Source organism: Balaenoptera ricei, chromosome 7, assembly GCF_028023285.1.
Source record: "Balaenoptera ricei isolate mBalRic1 chromosome 7, mBalRic1.hap2, whole genome shotgun sequence".
In the NCBI taxonomy this organism is placed as follows: domain Eukaryota; kingdom Metazoa; phylum Chordata; class Mammalia; order Artiodactyla; family Balaenopteridae; genus Balaenoptera; species Balaenoptera ricei.
In genome coordinates, this window is record NC_082645.1 from 59,029,475 (window position 1) to 59,054,709 (window position 25,235).

The 25,235-nt window shown below is 40.7% G+C and overlaps 1 protein-coding gene across 1 annotated transcript in view; it reads left to right on the forward strand.

Moving 5' to 3' along the window:
* The window catches only part of MYO3B (myosin IIIB), a 423,285-nt gene that overhangs the window by 140,793 nt on the left and 257,257 nt on the right, over positions 1-25,235 (forward strand). Inside the window, exon 8 of the mRNA XM_059927242.1 lies at positions 16,954-17,019. Within this exon, the coding sequence (XP_059783225.1) occupies positions 16,954-17,019 (66 nt within the window). The remainder of the gene's footprint in view (positions 1-16,953; positions 17,020-25,235) is intronic.

Here is a 25,235-nt window from a genome sequence, read left to right on the forward strand (position 1 = left end):
TGTTAAAATGCAGATTCCTAGGCCCTATTCCCAGAGATTTTGTTTCACCAGGTTTGAGTGTTTTCTGGGAATATTCATGGTCACTAGATTCCCTAGATGATTCTGATGCACAAGTGCTACTATAAACTCCATTGTGACAAACACTGAGTTAGGGCCTCTTTAGAAAGTTTCCCGATCTTATAGTAAGTATATCTGTACATTTTGATTTGTTCCTTGTCCTCATTCTAATAGTCCACTTTTCCCCATCACCAGAGTCCCTTTCTACTTGAGAGGGATCATGTTTGATAGAGGAAATGTTTGGTGAAAGCGGGGAGGTTGCTCAGAGGAGCATGCTCCTCCAAGGCTCCCCTAGCATCACTCAATCTGGCCTTCCCTGGCTTTCCTGTAAGGCAGCTTGGTGTAGGACAGTGTTTCCCAAAGTTCTATGGCATGTTAACAGTTATTAGAAAAAAAGGGGTTGTGTGGTCAGATAAGTGTGAGAAACACTGCAGAAAACAAAGTTAACTAGATTTCTTTACTTCAGGGTTTCCCAGAGACTTTATCATGACAGAATCTTCACATTTTCCTGAACTTTTTGACCACAGCATTTCTCATGGGACTACTGATTCATGGAACACACTCTGAAAATCTCAGTGATTTGAAAGCAAGAAAAATTAGTTTGTAACCTCAATTCTGCACCCAAATCGCTCAGTAACTTTATGCTTTCTAAGTTTGTTTCCTCATCTGTGTAATGAGAGTAATCATGTGCCTTTTCCTAGATCACAGGGTTTTTGTGATGACTGAATGAAATACATTTGTGAAGGTACTTTGTGAAGTGTAATGTGCCATTAATTGTCATTGGAAAACTTATGAGGGTCACGTTCATTGAGAAACTTATGAGTTGCATACAAGTTTGGAGAGTGGAGAGTGAACACTGGACAGTTTGTCTTCATCTTTGCTTAGACTTTGCCTAGACTGACCAAATGGACTAGAAAATCTGATCTGTTTATTTCACCTGGGTTTGTATTAATACCACATTAGTAGTTAACTAGAAATTCTCAGAATACTGCTTTCTAGATCATTCCACTGACATACTGATTTAGCCAAATATTATGGCCATAGATACTTTGCAGTCAGTGCAGAAACAGGACTGGGAAGTGGTGACTCATGGTGAAGGAGATGTTCAAGGCCATGAGCCAATAAGATGAAGAGGGCTGGGACTGGGAAGAACTGGAACCTGGGCTGCTGATGTGTTTATTGGGCTGTGTCCCATGGGATGGGTGACCCTAGACCAAATTCCATTGTTTCAAGGAGTTTGGACAAACTTGAGCTCAAATAAGTAATAGTCATATACAAGGGGTCCAGTATAGTGGGTGGGAAAGGTAGAGCAGTGGGTGCTTTATTGCAGAAACAATGCTCATCATTTAATAGGTGGAGTGATGTGATTCTGAGTAGTTAGTGTGGGTTGGAGCCTGATGACAACCACCACCTACAGGCATGAGTTTGTTGAAAGACAAAGATAAAGAGAAAATCTTGAAATCAGCAGGGGAAATACAACTGATAATGTGCAGAGGAACAGCAATATGATTAATGGCTGATTTAGCACCTGAAAATGGTAGTCAGAAGGCAGTGGGATGACATATTCAAAGTGCTGGGGAATACTTATAAAAATTTTATATCCAGCAAAACTAAAGGCAGTCCCAGATAAACAAAGACTGAGAAAATTTGTTGTTAACTGACCTGCCTTATAAGAAATACTAAAGGATGTCTTTCATACTGAAAGGAAATGATAACAGATGGTAACTGAAGTCCACAGGAAGAAATAAAGAGACAGGAAATGGTAAATATGTGTGTTAATATGAAAACTTCTTTAAGTATACTTTTTTCAGTTTTTCTCTTAATTTCTCTAAAAGATACATGATTTTGTAAAGCAATAATTATAACAGTGTGTTCTTAATATGAGACAATACTGAATTCAGGACCAAGAACATTAAATTAGTCCAAGAAGGGCACTTTTTAATAGGTGCTATTTTTTAATGAAGATATAAGATGTATATCTATTTATGGCATCACATTCATAAAGCAGAAAGTACAAGGAGATATACACTAATTGCAGAAGTTATTTATTGAACCTCTTTCATTCCATGACAGTTGTAATACATTAAAAAAAGTAAGCAATACTATAAGTTTTTATGAATGTTTCAGGAGTGCTTGAAAAGAGGAGCATTCTCTGTTCTTGAGGGACAAGTTTTTATATATATGTGTATGTATATATAAAATATCATATATATGATATATTATTTGTATATATTATATAAAAATATATATACTTACGTTGTGACTATTACAAAGACTACAGAGGCATTCTCAGATTCCAAAAGTATAAACAGTACAGACAACATTCACTGTCCACAGTGCAAACAAACTAGAAATAAACAAACACAGAAAACAAAAATTACCTGCCATCTAGGTATGAAAAAAACAAAATCATCTTTAACAACTTAGGCTTAAAAGAAGATCTAAACGAAAGTTGAAGGATATGTAGAAAGTAATAATTATCAAAGTACTACGTATCAGGGCTTCCCTGGTGGCGCAGTGGTTGAGGGTCTGCCTGCTAATGCAGGGGACGCGGGTTCGAGCCCTGGTCTGGGAAGATCCCACATGCCGCGGAGCAGCTGGGCCCGTGAGCCACAACTACTGAGCCTGCGCGTCTGGAGCCTATGCCCCGCGACGGGAGGGGCCGCGATAGTGAAAGGCCCGCGCACCGCGATGAAGAGCGGTCCCTGCACCGCGATGAAGAGTGGCCCCCACTTGCCTCAACTAGAGAAAGCCCTCGCATGAACCGAAGACCCAACACAGCCAAAAATAAAATAAAATAAATAAATAAAGTAGCTATAAAAAAAAAAAAAAAAAAAAAAGTACTACGTATCAGAATTAATAGGAAATAGTTAAAGCAGGGATTAGAGGCAAATTCATAGCCCTAAAATACTTATATTAATAATCAAGAAAGAATGAAAGTAAACGCATTAAGCTTCCAACATAAGAAATTTTTTAAAAATATTTAAACCCAAGTAAAGTAGAAGAAGGAATTTAATAAAATAGAAGTGGAAATTAATGAAGCAAAAATATAGGAAACAATAGAACCAATATATAAATCATAAGCTTTTTTTGGATAAAAATAATAAAATAGATGAATTGTTAGCTAATCTAATCATGAAAAAATAAAATTTTAACATACATAATTTAAAAAAAGAGGAAAGTAACCACAGACACTGAGGAAATTAAAAGAATCATGGGAGGCTACTTTGCTCAATTCCTTGCAAATAAACTTGAGCATCTGAACGGAATGGGTACTTTTTGTAGGGAAATACTATTTAGCAAAAGAATGGATACCAGGCAGATGAGAATGCTGTGTTGTTCACCAGCCACTCACAACCAGGAGGAAATGAGAGAGATTACAGGTTTTCCTCAGGCATGGTCTTAGACCTTTCTGAGAGAGAACAGTGAAATGGGCATGTTTACTCAATATGTTTCTTTTGACTTGATGTTGATGTATTTGTTCTTAATATTCTTAACATGCAGTAACCAGTGATACCTCCCCCACCCTCTGTTTGCTGAGTATGCTTGTATAAATATACTTACTGGCATTGTATGTTCCTGCTATAAGAGTAGCAGCACTATGATGATATAACACAGCCCCTCCTCCCCCACCCACCCCCACCCCAGGAGGGACAACAGATTGATTTTTGAAAAGGAATCTGTGAAATAAATACAAATTCATTCATTGGTATATCTCCAGCATCCCTCTCCCATATTTCTGTTCTTTCAAAAGGTTGTTAAGCAACCAGGTAGGAAAATGGTCAAAGCCCATGTAAAGAAAAGACATGCTTATGATGTCAGAGAAATAAATGTGGGCTTGTTCACTTGGGCTTGCTTACAGACTTCCAGGACTTGCAACATAATTCATTCAGTTTCAGTGACTGCAATTGATCTTGAGGTTGGTGAAACAGTTGGCCATATCTGCCCACTGGAGACATGACTCAAGCCACCCAGGTGTGAGAGGGGGTTGCTGCTCTGGTGGTACCTTTTGCCCTTGCAAGGGGATGAATGTTCAGTGGTTTCTACTAGGGCGAGTCTCTCTGCCTAAGTCTGTGTGGTTCCACCGGCAGTTAGCACAATCTCCATAAAACATCTTAAGAGCTCACACTTAAAAACACCCAGTCTTCCTTAGGAACTGCAGCTGCATCTCCCCTGGCATTTAATATATCCACTTGATTTTAAATGGAGCCCGCTTCTGTGAGCATTGGCATGCATGCTGGCTCTGGTGGCCTAGGCTCAGATTGCTCTAAGGAACTGCACAGTCTTCCTACCTGGTGTGTGTGCCAGGGTCTGCTCATGGTGACAGGTGTTGATGTTCAGCTGCTAATTTCCCCCATTAGAGACAATGTGGTAGAATCTGATGATACAATCTGTTCATCTGAGGTCTGCTCTGCTTTTTCCTGTCTAGAATATATTGCTAACTTTACTGAAACATAAAAGAAGAAATAACTGTGCAAAATGCCCTTTAAATGGTTTTGCTTTGCTGGGGAAAAATAAATCCATAGCAGTCAATTTGTTTGTCTATTATAAATTTATTAACAGTGTGTTGTAATTAGGTGCATGGCTTTGCCTTAGAGGACAAATGGTGCTTCTTGAACTGTGACATTAGTCTGATTGTGGTAAAATGACCCATTTGGTTTTACCAGCTGTGACTTTAGAAGGAGCTGAATGACAGAAGATGCATAAAACTCAACAGCTGAAAACATTCTCAGCTCATACTCCCTATTACTGATCATTTTGCATCCCAAACAAAATGTTCTTTGGATTTGCTTGCTAATGTCTTGGTTATCTGAAGAGTACTGTGTTTAAGTTGAGGGATGTCAGAAAGACAGCTGGTTTATTAAATCCGACCCATATTCCCCTATTAATAGGACATAAATTGCTCTGGCAGAATCTAAAGATACTGTGGTGTCTAATCCAAGAGGAATTCCCAGGTGGGGAAGCAGGATGGCGCATCGGTTGCAATTGTGTTCTTCGGGATCAGGCTGCCTGCACCGGAAGCCTGACCACACCGTTACCAGCTTCTGAACTGCTCTAAGCCTTGGTTTCTTTATCTCTAAAATAGGGAGTTGTACAACCTGCTTCAGAGAGTTTATGTGAGGATTAAATGAGTGAATTCTTAGCACAGTGCTTATTATACATAATAAGCTCTCAAGAAACTAAGGACTCAGACCCCAGAAATAATATTAGATGGTACAGAAGAAAATGGTCCAGCTTAAGGGAAAGTCTTGGGATCCAGAATGGGCTTGAGAGAATAGGAGGAAGCACCATTATCAGCTCCCCTCAGCCTATTCTGTACCGAGCACTCCTGTGACTGTGTTGGTGGGAAAGGGGGCCCAGAAGAAAAAGGAGTTCCCCTTTGTGTCCATGATCCTGGAATAAGTATTTTGAACCACACTGAGTTTCACTGTTTCCTTTTCTGTGTTGAGAGAAATCTTAGAGGCAGAGAGACAGGAAAGAGTAAAAAGGGGTGTCATGCCACCTGACTCTTCACTTTTTCAGCTCACACAAAGTTGGAATCCTGGAAATGGAAAATCACAAAGAGATTAAGTTTGTATTTGTGGTCCTGTCCCCTCACTGGTCCTTGTTCTGGGTCCCTTTTTCTAAGTTTTTATTCTTGTCTGCCTTTTATCCCAAGTAGAGTGTTGGCCAATAAAGGTTTACAATAGGATGCTTCCTAGAACATTCTTATTTCAATAAGGAGCTTCTGGGATAGAAAGCAATGAGTCTTAATGAGGAAATTTGATGCAACATGACAAAACAGATTTTTTAAGTGGGGGAAGAAGAAGTTTTCCATTATCTCTTCATTACCTCTAAAATATATCCAGCAACTGCTCCTAAGGCAGAGGAGACTGGACTCATTCAGTTGATCATGGTTGGAAGTTACCTATTGCAAGCCTGAAATAGAAATTTCTTTTTTAAAAAATGTTTTATTGAAGTATAGTTAATTTACAATGCTGTATTATTGATAATTTCTGCTGTGTAGCAAAGCAATTCAGTTATAGATATGTATTCTTTTTCATATTATATTCCATTATGGCTTATTACTGGATATTGAATATAGTTCCCTGTGCTATACAGTAGGACCTTGTTGTTTATCCATCCTATATATACTAGTTTGCGTCTGCTAATCTCAAACTCCCAATCCTTCCCTCCCCTACCCTGAAATAGAAATTTCTTAAAATCTGGTGTTTCATTTTTAAAAAAAAAAGAACATTGTAAGACTCCTAGCCTCTCTCTGTTGTCTCATTCACTTCTTTCCTGTGCCAGTTATTAATTTAGTGCCTTTCAGCTCCAAATCTACCCTTCTTTCCCCTGCTTTGTGATACCGGAGTGGACTCATAAACATTTCTCGTTTGCCATATGGCAGAAGTTAAGCTTTGTCAGTAGAGGGCACTGGAAGGCCACTGCCAGAGGAAAGGGCCCACTTCCTGGTTTCAGGGAGCCTTTTCCTTCTTGTTTCTGTGGCCTTTGGCTAATCAGTGGCATTTGGGACACCCAGTGGTGCTCACCCTCCAGCAAGTTTTACCAGTACTCACTGGGCAGCTTCCTAGTGAGTCTCAGGCACCAGGCGGCTGGTTTCCTGTTTGCCAGCCCTGGCTTGTTTTACCTTGAGAACTTCACCGACCATAGGCCATAGTCACATCTTTTCCAATGAGGTCTGAGTCTCAGCCTTGAGTTTGGGGGCAGGGGCTCTTCCAAATTAGTTTCTTCCTCGGATAATCTGTCTCATCTAGACATGGTAGCTGCTCCCATATCTGCTCTTCGTGTACTTGTTAGAGTTCTCTTCACTCCTTAGTATCTAATCCCCTATTACTAGTTAATAATTCTTTATATTAAATTTTCCCTATTCAAATTACGGGTGTTTTCCCTGTCTTTTGATTGGACCCAAACTGATAGAGCCTAGAGGATCAGAAGTGATGTATGCAAATGGTAAGTTTGGGAAGGTACTGGACGTGCAGATCCCAGCTCTTTCCCTTCTCCTTTCTTTTGAGAGTCAGCCTGCCCTGGGGGATTGTTCTCAGCCTGCACTCAGCTCAGTGGCCAAGGCTCTGCCCTTGAGTGAGGGGCCCAGCCCTGGCCCCAAGACCAGCTGGATAAGTCTGCCTAACTCTGTCTTTCAGTCTTAGAAAGCCTACTTCCTGCAGGTAAAAGCCACATTCTCTGAGATCAGCTCTATCAGTAATAAAGGTGTCATTTTGGACTCAATCTGCCGACTACTTTTTCTTGTTCCTCAATTAGTTCAGAACCCAGGCAGGGACAAGTCCTACTTTTTATTGTCTCTCCCTCCCCCACTCACCAATGATTTTTATATGAAACAACTTTAAATAACTTATCACCAGAAAAATGGATACTCCAGGGAAGCATAGCATGTCTAACCCATGCTCTTTAGCTTTGCCTGTTCCCTGGCCCACTGTCTTATCACCGTGACTTTCCCCCCACCACATATAAAGCTGTTTTTTCTTAAAATGCTAACCTAATTGGGGAGTGATTCTGTATCTCCAAAATGCTTTGACACACCTTAGTGATCACCTTCAATGAGTACAATCCCACAGAACCCACAGAAACAGTCCAGAATTTGAGGATAGGAAAAGCATTTAGAAAACGTCATCTATTTGAAACACATCTCTTTAAAATCATGAATTAATAAGTCATACATTTAAAACTGTGTGTGAAAAAAAATAGACTTGTGGCTTGCACTCCGTGCATAAAGGACCACAGAGGAAAAGGGTCATTAGCCAGCCCTTGGGCAAGGTCTACTTCCCTGACACATTGGACACTAACAGTTGGATTTGATGGCGTTGCTGAGTTCTTGTTGAAGGAGGAAGTTGAAGAATGGATGTCAGCAAATGACCACATTGGCTCAGACAGTGAGCCACACACCACTTGATATAGCAGTTTCTATTGTCCTTGACTTTCTCTCGCACTCTGCATGCATGGCTGAGTTGCCTGTGTGTCCTGTGTGTTTACATAGTGAGAGTACAGAGAAGGGAAAGGTACCCCAATGTGCTTTAGAGAGAATTAGAAAATGCAGTTCATGCCTTTTGTAAACATTTGAAATGTTAGTGTAGTGGCCAAGGATTAATAAAGCTCCATGACACGCCCTATCTCAAGCACAGGCCTGACATGGGGAGCATAATGTAACCTTGGGATTCTGAGATGATCTTTGAAACAGATTCTTGTTGGGCTGAAAAGCCAGAGGAAATGAACATCTTGTCACTTACTGATGGTAAATGGTTAAAAATGGGTTTATTATGAGCCGTGTGATTTGATGTGCTAACTTTACATTTTAATGATTATAGCTTAACATTGCAAACGGTGTTATTTAAAGGACAGGATCAAATTAGGTTATTAAGAATCAGAAAAAAAAGGGATCAGCAGCTTGAAGTTTAAGTACAAATCTTTGCTTTTCTCCTCACTGCTTTTAGTAACTTCTTCAGTTATTGTAGAATAAATTATCATAGGTATTAATCATAAAACCTCCACTTTCTTAGACAGTGGTTATCTAAGGCCGAGATGTGACTTAGGCTCATTTTGTTTTTGTGACACGGTTCAGGACATGCTACCCCTGAATATGGGACCTTGGCATATTGAATATTTCAAACGGAAGGAATTTGAGAAATCGTGTGTGCAGGAAGGACTTTCTGACCTTCCCCAGAAGCAGGTCCTAAGACCCTCTTCCTCCCTACACCCGGAGGGAAGGAGCATCCTTACCTCCAAAGACCAAGACAGTGGACACAGAAAGGACCTGCATGAATAGCCCTTGCTAAGTTTCCCCAGTTCACCACACTTCCTCATACTCTTTGTTCCATCGCGTCTTTCCAAGACTCTCCACTCTTCAACATACTCAGGTTTAACTGTTTCTTTGGGCCTTCATTTCCTTATGAGGGCTCCCATGCATGTAAAACTTATATTAAACAAATTTGTATGCCTTTCTCTTGTTGTCTGTCCTTTGCTACAGAGGCCCCAGTTGAGAACTTGAAGGGTGAAGGAGAAAAGGTATTTTTCCTTTCCTACATTTGCTTCTTTCCAGACATGTTCCCATCTAGTGTTGTCCTTGCAAACCTTTTCTTTCTTCCTTTTCCCTGCTTCAGAGGACTGCCCCTGATAGAGCTGCCTTCACTGTGGAGTTAGCACTCTGCATAGGTATCCATTCTAGCCTGGACCTGCCTTTCACGTTTACTGAGGGTGCAGTGCATAACATTGTGTTTCTGATTTCTGTGTCATTTTCATATCATCTCTTTTCTGATGTTAAAGAAATATCTTCAGCTATTTAATTTTTTCAAATGATTCCTCTTCAGCAGAATTATATGTGTATTTTGAATAAGTCTTGGTCTGTGTCCCATGTATCAAGATAATTACCCAGAGATACCCACTGTCTGAACCAGGGAGCAGGTGCCTGCAAGGGGCAGAGGGGACCCCAGCAGCAGGATTCTTGGTCTGACCCTGGTGGGGTTGAATAACTCAGAGTTCTCATTCACAGCATGTTCTAGGGGTGGTGACCCAGGGGTGCTCTTCACAACCCTACAAGCCCTCTGGGCGGTCACTTTCTCCTCTGCTCCACAACTGCTCACTGGGTCACCTCGAGAAAATGAGGCAATCAGCACCTGCTCTCTCTTCATTTGAGTTACATGGCAGGATCCTAAATGTTCACTGACAGGAGGTGTCTGCCACCTAAAAAACATTTTAAAAGTTAGAAATCACATATGACATGTGTAAACCATTTCAGCCTTCTTTCTAACAGTGAAAAAAAAAATAGAAACAGCCTGAATATCCATCAGTGGGTGAATGGCTAAACTGTAGTATGCGTACATTATGGAAAACTCTTTGGGTAAGAAACTGGCATGGGATGATCTTTAAGCCATGTTACTGAATGGAAAAAATAGGTACCATGTAACATATAATCCTATTTCTACTGTCCCCAACTATAAATATATTATAAATACTAATATAAAATTTATATTGTGTTTATTGTATTATAATTTATAGCACAGCAAAAATATATATATATTTATAACAAATATTTTAAAATGCAAAAACAAAATGTCTGAGAGAATACAAGCCATACTGATACAGGGAGGAGACTGGGATTAGGGGTGGTAATGAAGAGGTATTTTGCTCTTTGCTTTCTATGTCCCGGCATTGGGGAATTTTTTTATATTAAGATGGAGTCATGTATTACAAATAAATACAAAAATTTTGAAATAATTAATTTTGAACAAGGAAGATGTGACTTAGGGCAAAAAGCAGCTTTGGCTGGGGCTAGGTGGTGATACTGAAGGATGAGACCTAGGCACGTATCTAACCACTCACCCTCATTAATGAATCTCGCAAGTTGTCAGAATGGCAGCTCTGTTGTTGCTGTGTTTAACACTCTCAGAATAGTTCATTGTGTTCAAATGTCTTGCTTTATTGCTTTTATGAGTAAAGACATAGAATAGCTTTTGAACACACTCCTGTGTTTATTTAACTGTATGTTATTGATTATTTATTAACTATTATACTTCAGTCTGTATATCTTCCTCCCTATATTCTCCTTCTCCTTTCCCAACACCCTCCCCCTCTCACCAACTGGTTGATATATCCTGTTTAGGACCTACCTCAAAATTGACAACTTCCAGGAAGTCTTTCTTAATTAACTCAGTCCCACTGATAAATCTTTTACTCAGAGTCTCCTTGTTGAGTGTGATTTAATATTAGAGGACTTTATTTGGCACCTTCTTAGACGTATTGCTTGCTAATTGTTTTTCTGTCATTTTTTGCATGTATGTTCTCTTCATTCACCTTCCAGAGTAATGGATTCTTCATGAGATGAAATACAGAGAGCAGTGTGGTGGACATTGGAGACAGAAATACCTCCTTGAAACCTGACCCTTCCACTTTTTAGTTGGATGTTTTTAAGCAAATTCCTTCTTTTAAGCTGCATTTTCCCCACCTGTGAAACTGGAATAATAATTCCTATTGTTATTTCAATAGGAATATGATTGTTGTGATGTTCTGTTGTCCTACATGTGAAGCACTTGGCATGGAGCTTGGTATACTGTAATACCACTCAACATGGGATAATTATTAGTATTGATCCTCTTCTGTCTCCAACCCCCATGCATGTATATAGTGGTCCTGACGTTAGATAGTGTCTGTAATGCAGTTTAAATCATGATTGATTTGCTCACTTTAGTCAGATATGTTCAGGGACCTGGCGACATTTGGGCTACAAAGGTAGCCCAAATGATGAGGGATGCGGCTTACATTGTCAAATCCAGCTCGAGTCACTACCTAAGGGGACTCCTTTGTTCCTCAAACCCTGCTTGCTGTGAAGTTGCTCACATTCAAAGGAGCTGTTCCATATTTGTCTAATTTTATGCTACTTTGGGGACCAAGGTCATATTTTGTCCTGGCATCATTTCTTGGTTTACTTACAGTATATGTATGTTTGTGTGCATTCATTCATGTAGTCATTCATTCAACAAAAATTTACTGAGTGCTGCTGTGCTGGGTACTAAAGATACACATGAAGCATGAGTAGGAGGCTGCTAGGTTGACAAATTGGGGAGAGCATTCTAAAACTGAAGGTATAGCATATGCAAAGACCCCCAAGGCATGAAAGAACAGGACTTGCTTTAAGAGCTGCAAGTTCTGCATAGTGCAGTACTGCAGCATTGGGTGAGCATAGGCAGGTGGTTTGAGATGGGATTGGGTAGATAGGCAGGCAGGGCCATCTGTATATCATGCAAAATAGTTGACATTTTATCATGCTGGCAATGTAGATCTACTGAAGAATTTTGAGCAAGAAAATAACAAGGTCAGATTTGTATGTTATAAAGAAATTCTAGCTGCCAAGTGCAAGATGGATTAGAGGGAGATGAGGATAGAGGGAAAGAGAAAAATAAGGAGGCTACTGGAGTAGGCTGATGGAGATGATGTGACTGAACTCGGCTGTGAAGGAGGGGATGGGGTGATAAGAAAGGAATTTAGGAAATAGAACTGATAGGTGTTGGTGCTTGATTGATGTATTAGTTTTCTATTGCTTTTCTAACAAATTTAACATCTTAAAACAGCACAATTTTATTGTCTTCCAGTTCTGTAGCTTAGAAATCTGACATGGATCTCACTGGGCTAAAATCTGGATGTCAGCAGGGCTGTACCCCTTTGTGGAGGCTCTAGGGGAGAACTGATTTCCTCGTTCATTCAGGTCATTAGCAGAATTCAGTTTCTTGCATTTGTAGAATTGAGGTCCTTTTTTCCTTGCTGGGTATTAGCTGAGGCCCATTCCCATCTTCCAGAGGCCACCTGCATTCCTCAGCTCATGGCTCCCTTCCTCCATCTTCAAAGCCAACAGTGGCGAGTAGAGCACCTTTCACACTTTGAATCTCTCCTGCCTCTTCTTTCTTTCTGCCTCTCTTTTCTGCTTTAAAGGATTTGAGATTAAATTGAGTCCATCCAGATAATCCAAGGTAATCTTCCATCTCCAGGTCCTTAACCTTAATCACATCAGCAAAGTCCCTTTTGCCGTGGAAGGTAGCATGTTCATAGGCTCTGGGCATTAGAATGTGGACTTCTTTAATAAGGGGAACCCTTATTCTGCCTTTTCAAGTTGGATGTGAGGCCAATGGAGACGGGTGAACTCAAGTTTCTGACTTCAACAACCAGCTAGAATGCAGATTTAGGGGAAAATGATGAGTTTGGTTTTGACCATGCTGACTTTAAGGTACCCCTGGGAAATCAAAATGGAACTTCTAATAAGTAGCTGGATGCACCAGCCAAAAGGCAGAGGGGAAATTGAGGCAGGAGATATAGATTAGGAAGCTGATGACATATAGTGAGCCCTCAGTGAATGTGTAGAACGGGAGGAGAATAGAGCTAAGAACAGAATGCTGGGGCCAGTAATATTGTAGGTGCACCAGAGGGAGAAGCACTCACAAAAGAAACTGAAGAAAAACCTACATGGTCTCCCATCATGGAGTCTGGTTCCTTGTGGCTCATTTCTTCCTTTCTCCTCTACTTGGCCTACTTTCTTCTCATTCCCTGGTTTCCTGCCTGTTCCTAGTATCTGCTTCCTAAAACCAGTTTGTACAGTGTACTCCATGGCCTCTCCCATCTGCCTCGTCATCATGGAGCTTTCAGCTTCAGCTCCCATTACTAAAGTGCCTCATTCTCCTGGTTTTTTGTTTGTTTGTTTGTTTTGTTTCTCAGTTCAAGGTGAAAAAAAAAAACCTTCTAAAGAGAATCGAATTGACCCAGCTTATCATTTGGGGTCATGCCTTGGCATAGGTTACCAGATTAAATTTGGATTGGTTGTCCTGAGGTCAGGTACCCCCCTTCATCCAATCATCTGCTTCTCTATTTCAGAAACTAAAATAAATTCAGTTTGACTGTTCAGCAAATCATTTTGTTCCACAGAGGCTTTGGGGGAAGAAGGTTAACTTTATCTCCATTGTATTTGCTGGACCCAGGATTATGATGTCAAAAATAGGCATCGCCCCTTGCTGCTAACCTCACGTAGCCCTAATCCTGTCTGTGTGCAGGGGATCATTTTGTAGAAATTGAATTTAGGGTCCAAATCACAGGAATAAAATCCAGGCAGGCAAACCTCAAATCGAATATAGTCATTTTCCTTTACTGACTAATCTCTTTTCTACATTGCCTTGGTATGTTTATAAACATTATCTGTTTATAAACATTATCCAAATGAGCGCTTGTTATTCAAGCTTGTGGACCTTTCAGCACTCACCATTCATACATCCTCCTCTCAGCATCCATACACATACCTGAGTGATGCCTGCCTATCTCAGCTGTGCACTGACTCTGCTATCACACTGAATATGAAGCATCTCTCCTTTCGGAGAGAGACCCTTTTGGGCAAGGTTGCAGTTTGCATCTGTAGTGTTGAGAGGAGCCAAAAAGGTACAATTGTTATTATTTGGTGCTCTTCCTGGATGGCAGGAGAACTAGAGTTTATATTGCCAATGCAAACAAAGTACTGTAAAGCCTTCAAATTCCTTTTAGTTTTCATTATACTCAGATAGTAATCTTTCACAAGACCTCAATTTACTGAACCTAAGTATGATGGATGGACTCCAGGAAAGGCGGGGCATCTACAAGTTCAAATGAGCTTCTGTAAAACCAAATTCCTATGATGCCAAGCTTCAGAGAAAGTGTTTCCTTGTGTGGGGTTCATGTGAGGCCACCATGGATTGGTGGTGGCCTGGGTGAGTGGCGATCTGCTGCTTTCCTCTGTGTCCTACTACAGAGGTTCAGGCCAACACATAAACAGTAGCCCCTGCCCATGGTTCCTGCTGAGGGACAGACTGAAAACAGGGAAGGGACAGTGGACAGTGTTCTCTACACAAGTGTAGACACTTCCATCCATTCCTCCGGTGGACCCTTGCCAGGTCATTCTCTAATTGCGGTAGAGGGTTATCCCTCCATGCTCGGCTGGCCAAGGTCAAGCTTACTAGGGTTTAATCAAGTCTGTTACTCTGTCTACAAGTAACTTCTTCATCCACCCCCAAAACCGGTTAATGGTTTTGGGGGTGGATGAAGTGTGTTAGACAGTAGGTTGCTTGAGCACCTCTTCTCTGTGGAACTGACCTCCGTGAGAGCAGAATGAGCAGGGAACCTGAGCAGAGCAAGGGAAGTTCGAGCTCTGGAGAGGGCTGTAGAGATGGTGTAGGGCAAGCTGCTCACTGAGAGATGCCCACAGAGGTGAACTGGGAGGACCTGTGGATGTACAATCTCAAACAGCTGGAGCCAGTAAGAACAGGTCAGCCATGCTGGTATTAAAGCAGAAGTTATGTGATGGTACTTTTATTATTTAAAGAAAGCCAGGGAAAGACGAAGGCAAATATTGTTGCATGAAATGAATGAGATAGAGGCAGCCTCCAAAATAACTGAAGGGCAACTTTCAACTGTTACTCTTTCTAGGTGGGTACACAGATAATTTTCCTTTGGGTCTTTGAATCAGAAGATCTGAAGGATGATTAAATTCTTATGCAGAATGGGGAAATCATATATTTCCTCTCATCATTCTTCCTTCCCACCTAATCCTTCCCTTCTACTCTCTCTCCAGACCTGAAAGAATCATATAGTCTAGCCTCAAAAAATTACTCATGTTCTTTGAACCTACCAGACTCTTTTACACTTCTGTGACTTGGTACATCTTGTTTCCTAAGCCTGAAATGGCTTCCCTCTCCTCTGTCTTGAAAAATCCAACCAATCTTCAGGGGCCAGCTCAAGTTCATTTTCTTTTTACAGTCTTCTGGGACTTCCCCAGATTGGGTAAGTTGCCCCTTTATTATGCTTCCACTTACCTTTGTAGTTGTGATATACTTATCAAATTATGTTCTAATCATGTAATAGGATAATACTCTGAAATATGATCAGCTCAATTAGGCTTAATTGCATATAACAGTGGCTTAAAGAAGATGGAAGTTTATTTCTCTTTCCTGTTAAGGAAGACTAGGGAGAAGCAGTCTAGAGCTGGTATGGCAGCTTTACAATATCATCATGAATCCAGTTTCCTATCTACCTTCTTTGCCATACTCAGCTCATAGCTCTCATTTTCATTTCATGTCCAAAATGGCTGCTCAGGCTCCAGCCATCATATCCATGCTCCAGGAAGCAAATAGGGGGAAGAAAAAAATGGCATGTCTCCCATCCTTTAAGAAGACTTTCTGGAAACACCACAGAACAATTTTAGTATTATATCATTTGGCCAGAATGCAGTCACATGGCCACATCTAGATGCAAGGAACTCAGGAAAATATATATGGCAGCATTGTGCCAGAATAAAAATTGTACTAGAAGAAACGAAAAAAGGAATGGTATTGAAGAGGCAAATTACAATCACATTATCTGATACATTTTTTAAATTTCTGGTCATTCTTGCTGCTTCCCTTGCCTCTGCCTATGGAGGCTGAGCAATCTATGGCTTTAGGAAGCAGTTAGAACCCAAGTGAAGGGTTATATATACAGAGGTGTATAATGGGTTTAAGATTTACAGTCATAATTCAGGTGTGCAGAAATGTAACTTGCTTCATTTGCTGAACTTGACTTGCTCACAAACCCCTATTTCCATTAATAACTAGAAAGAAAAAATTCTTATCATTTAAAGGTAATGTCCCTTCTGTTTTAAAATTGATTCTCTTTGGGTAAATATTCAGCCAAATGCAGGGTTCTTACTTTTTCCTTTTCCTGCCTTCCCACCAGGAAATGGTCTGGTTACCAGAGTCTTTCCACAGTTCTCTAGTTCTCTTGGACCGCCAGTACTTAGTTATATTAGGTGTCTGTCCTCCTTGCTACCCAGGATCTTCTTGGGGTCTGAAACTTGTCTTAGTGGTTTTGCTTTCTCCAGTACCTATTGCAGAGGTTGACATATAGAAAAGAGTTAAAAATGTGACCGGTGAATTTATAAGTATACTTTAATTGCATCACATAATTAATTCAAATGGTAGTATAATGATCTGAAAATCCTGTAAAATTAAAAGTCTATTTCTCTCAAGCCCCTAGCACTCGGTTTATAGCTTTCTTATGGCGCTAATAATACTCAGCTCTCAGTTATAGTGGCTGTGTGCTTGCCTCACCCTTCATTACAGTGTCTGCTCCTTGAGGAATGTTGTTGATCTGTGTAACCCTCAGAGGTCCCATGGAAAGCCGTGGACATGGTTGGCCTTCAGTCAATGGAAATGAGCCACTAAATGAATAGGGGCTGGCACTTTGTAATTTACCACTGGTGAATGACTCTCACCCAGGAAGAAATAAGAATAGATTTTATCAGAGCTATTTAGAACAATATCAGTAAAGCCAAGTTAATATTTTGCTTTTAACGTAACGGAACCCTTTCTTTGTATGAAAAAAATTGCTTTTATTTTTCAGAAATCCTCCACCTACTTTACTTCATCCGGAAAAATGGTGTGAGGAATTCAACCACTTCATTTCACAGTGAGTATTTCTTCCACTGAAAATTGCTCATCCAGCAAGTCCTTGGACAGTGATTGGAGAAGTCCAAGGTGTGGAATTGACTTGGCGCTAGAAGTTGTTATGCCTTCTAGCGCATTATGACACAAAATTTGTTCCAGTAAATGATAGAAGATGCCCCTGCAGGATTTGAGAAATAAGGAGTTCCATTTGACTCTTGGTTATAATCAGTTCTTCTGATCATATGTGTTACATTTATCTGACTCTGCTCTGTTCTGGGGCAAATATTGCCAGTGGGTCTTGTTTAATAAGGGAGGAGACTCCATCTAAAAATCTGACACCCACACTTGGGCCAGAGAGGAGACAGAAGGTGGCAGCGTTCAGTAGAGGTTTTGCAGCTTGGAAGTTGGGCTTTGCTTTAGGATCTGTGCTTTGCGAGCAGGGCTCCAGTTCCCAAGATGATTGAGGGGCCAGAGTAAGATCTCAGGCCTGAGGCTCCAAGGTGAGGAGCCCCAGCCAGGGCTCAGAGTGTGGAGAACAAGACGAAAACCCAACTGATGGGTGATGTTCCTGCTGGGAGCTCTGTTACCAGGAACTAGGCAGTATTGCATGGGACTAAGACAGGAACAGAACCAACAGCAGCACCAACAGGGTGGTGACTGAGTGCTGGGAACATGAGCTTTTGGCCTGTCCCCTGGCAGAGAACCACACTGGTCCTGACTCTGGGGAAGATGCTCAGTATGTTGGAGGGGGCTATAATGACCCCAAGCAAGGGTCCTGGTGAACTGCGGGGGCAGGAATCTAGACAAGGCTGTTACAAGCCATATGCCAGCTAGGAGCTGGGAGGAGGTGCTCTCAGTGTCTGCTGTATCAAACATGGGGTTCAGAGGTCATGGGAGGAGAAAAGAAGTGACCAAAATAGCTGATAAACAGGAAGTAGGGAAGGGTCAACACAAATTTCTCTAAATTATACCTATGTGCATACTTAGCTTCCACCAAGATGCAGAGCAATGAAGCAGACTGGGTCTCTTGATCGCCTTCCTTAAACACAATACAATCCCTTGTTCACAATTCCAAAATCCAAAGAGCTCTGAAAAATGGAAGATTTTTTGTACTTGAGTCATTTAGCTGCAAGCCCTGACCTTATGTGAACTGATTTGGTGGCAACACATGACCTAAACTGAATTGAGGCTATTTATAGCCATTATTTATCCTACTCAGTGTGAATATTCATGTGAATTGCTGCAGATATATTAATGTGTTTGATTACAGTTTGCTGCCCCAGATCCTGCTGAGGATGTTACATAAAATACAGTAAATGCACGGGTTTACTTTTCTAAAATTTGATAAAATTCTGAATTCCAAAACATATTTGGCCCCAAGGGTTTTGTATAAAGAGCTGTGAACCTGTATTTCATTTTCATTTCGATGCAACATAGTTCAAGGTCCCTGAAATTGATTGTCCAGTCAATCCCTCCTAGCTTTTTGCCATCTTCCTCAGGAGAGAGGCGGGGTAAAGAACTCCAAGAATTCTACTAAGCAAGGCTGTGTCGGAATGTGACCATGAAGTTCAAGGCCAGGGATGGAGGACATTTCCTTGTCCCTTCAGTCCCCACTCTGATGTTTCTGCAGTGACTGCAGAATGCAGAAGCAGCCCCAAGTCAATGGTGGTGACAGTGGGCAGTGTTGAGAGGAACAACAGATAACAGCAGATGACGCGGGATGATGCTCCCGTAGGAGCAGAGGAAGAGCCACTTCCTGATATTTGGAAGCCAAAGGCCCTGGAGAGCTAAAGACATCCTGGTGTCTGGGAACACATTTCAGATCACCCCAGGGGAAGAAATCAGGGGCTAGGGTTCCAGTGATTTTGCTGGCAAAGGCTGGAGCCAAAGAGTGTTCCTTTTCATTCCATTGCTGCACACAGATGCCCTTGACTGACCTTCCCTAAGCTGCTGGCCTGGAAAACCACATTACATATTCACAGATACGCTTTCCTATACCAAGCTCTCGTGATGCCTCTAAAATGTGACTTGACCCACTCACCAAAGTTTGGTTTCTGTATATTTCTTCAAGAGTATGTTTGTGTTCTTAAACTGAGCACAGTATTGCTTGGATAGATTTGGGAATAAAGGCACATAATTGACGATAAGGTTGGGACTTTCAGGGTTAAATACAGTATAGAAATCCCTCTCTACTGTTGATTTTTCTTTATGGCAAATCCTGTTATATGCCATTTAAATCTGCTTATGTCTTCCCCAATTCTGAGAATTCCAAATGCGCTCATTCTGAGTTGCTTTAGACTTAGAATAAGTGTTGATACTAGAATGGAGGAGTCAGCATAGAAAACAATGCCTTTAGTATGCATACATCAGGGGCAAAGCAAAAGCATCTTGTTGAAACTACAGAGTAGAGTGTCTGAAGAGGTTCTAATGAACCAAGGAAGGTAAATAGAAATTAAGTGATTGTGTGCTTTATTACTAATTTAAGATATGGAAAAATGTCATCAGTCTTCTATTTATTTAATGACTTGTCCTTATTGGTTTTATTAGAGAAAATATTATATATTTTAGGTGTTCATAGATTCTTTCCTGACCTCAGCCCCCCAGTTCCTGTTTTCCCCATAACATCTGAGATTCTTCAATCATGAGTTTTCCTTTTACAAGATTTTTAGGAATGTAACTATCAAGATTAGGAAATAATTATTATATTTTATATTTTTAGGTAGAAAACTACCCCCTATTCCCAAATCATGTCCTTTGGTTTCATAAAGGAGCCAGACTACCAAATGTAATTTTAATTTTCTATTTCATTCTATTTATTCAAATCTCTAATTAAATGTAAACAAAGACACTCACTGGGTTAGAAATGTCTATTTAAAGAGAGAGCCTTGGTTTACTTTTATACTTACCTTGCTCATATTGGGAGGGAAAGGGAAAAAGGATGAAGGATTAAGACGTCCAGATTATAAAATTTTCATTGTTGCTGGGACTGAGGTGGGAAGGTGATTATCTGGTAATTTAGGAAAAGTTTTTTAGCCTGAATTATCCAGAAAATTTCTTCAATTCCCATTGTAAATGGGGCCACAGTGCATTGTATTAGAGTAAACTAAACTGGTTCTTTCTAAAGAACAAACAGGACAAGAAAATTTTTAACAGCTTTAAAACCTTTAATACCCTGTCCCCATGTGACTGCTGAACCATAGCAGAGTCAATTCAGTAATTTCAGTCTTTCTTGGTCCATGATGGTCACCACTCACCAGAGGACCTTATGGCTTCTCATTGTTGCTGCGGGGGTCTGAAGGGATTGACCAGGCTGCAGCCCATTGATCACAGCTGTGTAGACAGGGGACAGTATGTGTGTGTGTGTGTCTGTGTGTGTGTGTGTGTGTGAGAGAGAGAGAGAGAGAGAGAGAGAGAGAGAGAGAGAGAGAAGAGAAATAAGTACATGGGTGAGAGCAGAGGCAGGATGTAAGTACCAGGCTATGGCTTAGTGTTTTTCAGACGTGTTTCCAGCCTTCTTAATTTAGAGACAGGAGGAGAGATTTTAAGGTCCAAAATCCTATTAGTAAACCTATTTTGAGGGTTAAAAAAAAAAGAAAGGAAACATCAGCCTGTTTGGTTTTGAACCTTTGGTCATTAGTGATAATTGACTCATTTATATGTGTTAGTTATGCATTTGTCAAAGCATGACTCCTGACAGCGTAGTTATGATAAATTAAACATGATGCTCACATAAATTCTGCACTGCTTTTTATCCATATGGTAGGATGCTGCTTGATGTTTTTTGTCACCTCTGTAATGTGTGGTTGGCTTTGTGGCAATTTCATTATCAGCCCTTTCCCCTTTGGCTAAAGCTATTTGCATAACAAGTTTATCTGGTTCAAGTCCCAGCCAGACTTCGGTATCGTCAGGAGGCTCCATTCAGAAGTAGCCTTTTGATAAGATAACAATTTTCCTTCGGCAGCTTCAGCTTGGTCCTAAAGGATGTCACTTCTTTTTTCAGTTCAAACTAATTTCAGGTCTTTGGACTAAAAAACAAAAATAGTTTCCCAACCTTTGGCCAAAAGGTATCTGTGAACTATGCTTTTTCATTTTGCCTCTAAAGCTTTTGGGGTTTTATTAAGAATTAGATTTAGGATTTCATCAATGGCTCTTGAGCTGACTAGTGAGACAATAAAGATGGATTTCTCTTCATCAAGGGCAAATCCACCAAGAGCACTATGGTTGCTCAGCTTTGGACTCAGTGATGACTTGAACTATATGGTTGCCCACGCGCACACTGCTTTCCACGGTTGGCTGGCTTGAGCAGCTAAGTGTGCAGGTGTGTCTGCTTCCTAGGGTGAGCATCATGGTCGAGCCCTGCCATTTAGTCATGAAATGTTGAGGCGACCTTTCCTATCCCTGCAAATGACATTAGAATGGCTATAAGCAGTTGCACTGAATGTTAACAAGGTGAGATCACTCTAGCTACTAAAGTACTAAAACAAATGGGCGTTTGCATAAATTTATTCCTTAAAAATTGAAACTCAGACCTGGAACATCTGCTTTTCTCTAGGCCTGAATGTTTATAAAGGTAATCATTTTGGGGTGGTTGATTCCCTGACATTGAGTGTATTCCCTTCAAGGCAACAATTCTCAGTCCTTTGCCATTCTCCATTTTGTGTTTCAAGGCAGCTTAATTCCACATAGGTTTATAATGTCAATGAACAACACGCTTGGAATGATAAATATTCTAACTCAGAAATTGATAAGATTCCACAGATATTCTTGGCTTTTTAGGTCCTCATCGATTCTCAGATGGCCATGCACAGTGTTAATACTTCCTGAGTAGAAGGATACAGTAACCTTTATTTACATTACTTCACAAATTGGTAATTTTAATTAAAGTGAACAGTAGTATCTCCAGTGACAGACTCTCTCCATTTTAGATTTATTTAGCCAGTGATTAGCTATTACGGTTTCTTGAATTAATTAGCATCTCTTGAGCTATAGGGAATTGGTGAATTAATAAAAACTCATGGAGAAGCTAAAAAAAAATTCTAATTTAAAACCCAATTCTCCTCTCACCTCTAAACATACATTGATCAATATACTCATAAATGCAACCCAACTTCTTTCTCATTTTGAAAAATTGGGATTTTTTTTTTCCTTTATGAGGAGAACAAATAAAGCTGTGTGTTTCAAGGTTACATCTCCCTGAAGAGCATCTACTTTAGATTACCTAATAGATCATCTAAAGACACCGAGGGCCTGATTAGATCTCACTTGTACTCCACTTATAAACTCAGCTGGTAAAATCTGCTTCTCTCATGGTATAAACCAAGAAGTGACTCAGTGTGACTTGAGGTTTGAGTGCAGTATCCACACATACCTGGAATATACTGTTGTCCTGGGAACCGTGGCAATGACAGGTTTAGCCTCATCCAAAATAAGCAAAATGCATAATAAAGTAGGTGCTCCAGACTCTAGCCAGCATATTCTGTTTATTTCCCACCAAATGCTGAGTTTAGATCTTGTAAGAAATCAAGTCTGTAGCATATGTCATAGATTTCATATTAGTCCTTGTGGCACATTATGTTAGGTGACTTTTATTATTTTTTATTAATTTTTATTGGAGTGTAGTTGCTTTACAATGTTGTGTTAGCTTCTGCTATACAGCAAAGTGAATTAGTCATATATATATATATATATATATATATATATATATATATATATATCCCTTCTTTTTTCAGATTCCCTTCCCATTTAGTTCACCACAGAGCACTGAGTTCCCTGTGCTATACAGTACGTTCTCATTAGTTATCCATTTTATATAAGGTAGTGTGTATATGTCAATCCCAATCTCCCAATTCATCCCATTCCCCCCTTCCCCCTTTGGTAACCACAAGTTTATTTTCTACATCTGTGACTCTATTTCTGCTTTGCAAATAAGTTCATCTGTACCATTTTTCTAGATTCCACATATAAGTGATATGATATTTGTCTTTCTCTTTCTGACTTACTTCACTCTGTATAACAATCTCTAGGTCCATCCATGTTGCTCCAAATGGCATTATTTTGTTCCTTTTTATGGCTGAGTAATATTCCATTGTATATCTGTACCACATCTTCTTTATCCATTCCTTTGTTGATGGACACTTAGGTTGCTACCATGTCCTGGCTATTGTAAATAGCACTGCAGTGAACATCGGGGTGCATGCATCCTTTCAAATTATGGTTTTCTCCAGATATATGCCCAGGAGTGGGATTGCTGGGTCATATAGTGGCTCTATTTTTAGTTTTTTAAGGAACCTTCATACTGTTCTCCATAGTGGCTGTACCAATTTACATTCCCCTCAACAGTGTTGGAGGGTTCCCTTTACTCTACACCCTCTCCAGCATTCATTGTTTGTAGATTTTTTGATGTTAGGTGACTTTTAGATAAGGTTAGAATGTACTGTCTGTACCATTTATTCCATAATGGCTTTTCTTTCTTTCTTCTTTAAAAAAAAATCTTACTTGAATTTCATAATGTAAATCAAAAAGAATCTGCAGTTGAAATAAGCGAGCGGTGGTGAGCTCTGCGCTGTCTGTATGTCCACGCACCCCGGTGTGTGTGGGCTGGGAGTGGGGAGATGGGGGTGTGGCTCACACATCCTCCACAGCCTGTTCCCCCTCAGGCCCTCCCCGCGTGCTGCCTGGCTCATCATCAAGAAGAGGCAGCTGTGGAAGAGCAGTGTGTGCGTTCCAGCTGTGTCACCTAATAGCTCTGTAACCTGGGGGGAAGTATTTAACCTCTCTGACGTTTGCTTTTCAATTGTCAAATTGGGGCTGAGAATACCTGTCTCAGAGGGTTACTCTAAAGATTAAATTATATAATGTGTATGTAGAACCTGGCAGATAGTAATAACTAACATATGTAACTCTTACTCGTGCCAGGCTCTGTTCTCTGCACGTCATACAATTTGCTTAATCCTCACAATCCTATGAGGTAGTTCTAATATTATCCCCACTTTACAGAAATTGAGGTTGAAAGAGTCCAAGAGTCCCAAGAGCACAGCTATTAAGGACTGGAGCTGGGATTTGAACACCAGAAGACTTGCTTCGTATATATTCACGCTCAGCCAACAGTAGCTGTTATTTTTTGCATTTGGCCATACCACTATTCTGAAACTGCTTTTTTGAAAGTGTCACTGGCTCCCTCCCTTTCCCTGCCATCGTGGGGTATGCGGTTGACTCTGTTCTTCTCACAAGACTTGCAGGATCAAGCAGTTCCTGGCCAAGAAACAAAGGCAGAATTGTCCCATTCCATTCCCTAGTGGATTCACATGGAAAAACTGGTCTTAAAGTCAGGGATAACTCTCAGAGGAGACATTGGAGAAGAACCAAGCTGGGTCTGTAAGGAATCACATGTGAGATGGCACACATGGTGATGCTAAGGGCACTGACGTCTTACCCCATCAAGCTGAAAACATCACCGCTATCTGGACAGTTGGACATTTGTGAGGAGGCTATTATTTTTCTCTTTGTTTCTTTGCCTTCGCACTAGTAGGTTCAGTAATAAAGTGTGAGACCTTTTGTTTGGAAAAAAAAGAAAGTGTCAATGACCTCCTCATCTTTGACACCTCTGGAATATTTCAATCTGCTGTCCAGCTTCTCTTTATTTAGACTTCAGCTCACTGACTTTCACAGCTCAGGACACACACACACACACACACACACACTCCTCGGCTCCCTTCTCAAGGGCAACAGCAGAGCCCCTCAAGCTCAGCCTGAGAGACCAGCCCCAGCAGGAGTCAAACAGAAGCACAGACAGCCCTAGCTCTCCCCGCATCCCAGCGCACACCTTGTCTAGGCTGAGGCCTCCATCTCTGCTGTCTGCTGGCCACACCTTTCTTGGTAAGGAGGGAGCAGTGGGGCAGGAAATGGCTGCCAAGACCCCGGGAAGCAGAACCCACAGAGCATGGCAGCTAACTATGGGAGGAGACAGGTGCTACAGAGAGGGAAGAGTTAAACATGACTCCACTGTCTTCAGCATGGGAAAAGGTCTTTTCAGAGAGTACATGTTGGGGAGATTAAGAGCACAGGATCTGAAGTCAGGTTGTATTCTAGCACTGCCACCGACATTTTTCACCTTGAACAAGTTATTTAACCTCTCTGAGCCTCAGTCTGTAAATTGGAAGTACTAATTCTTAACCACTTGGGATTAAGATCAAGTCTGCTGTGATAGAAAATCCCAAATAACAGTGGCTTAAACAGGGT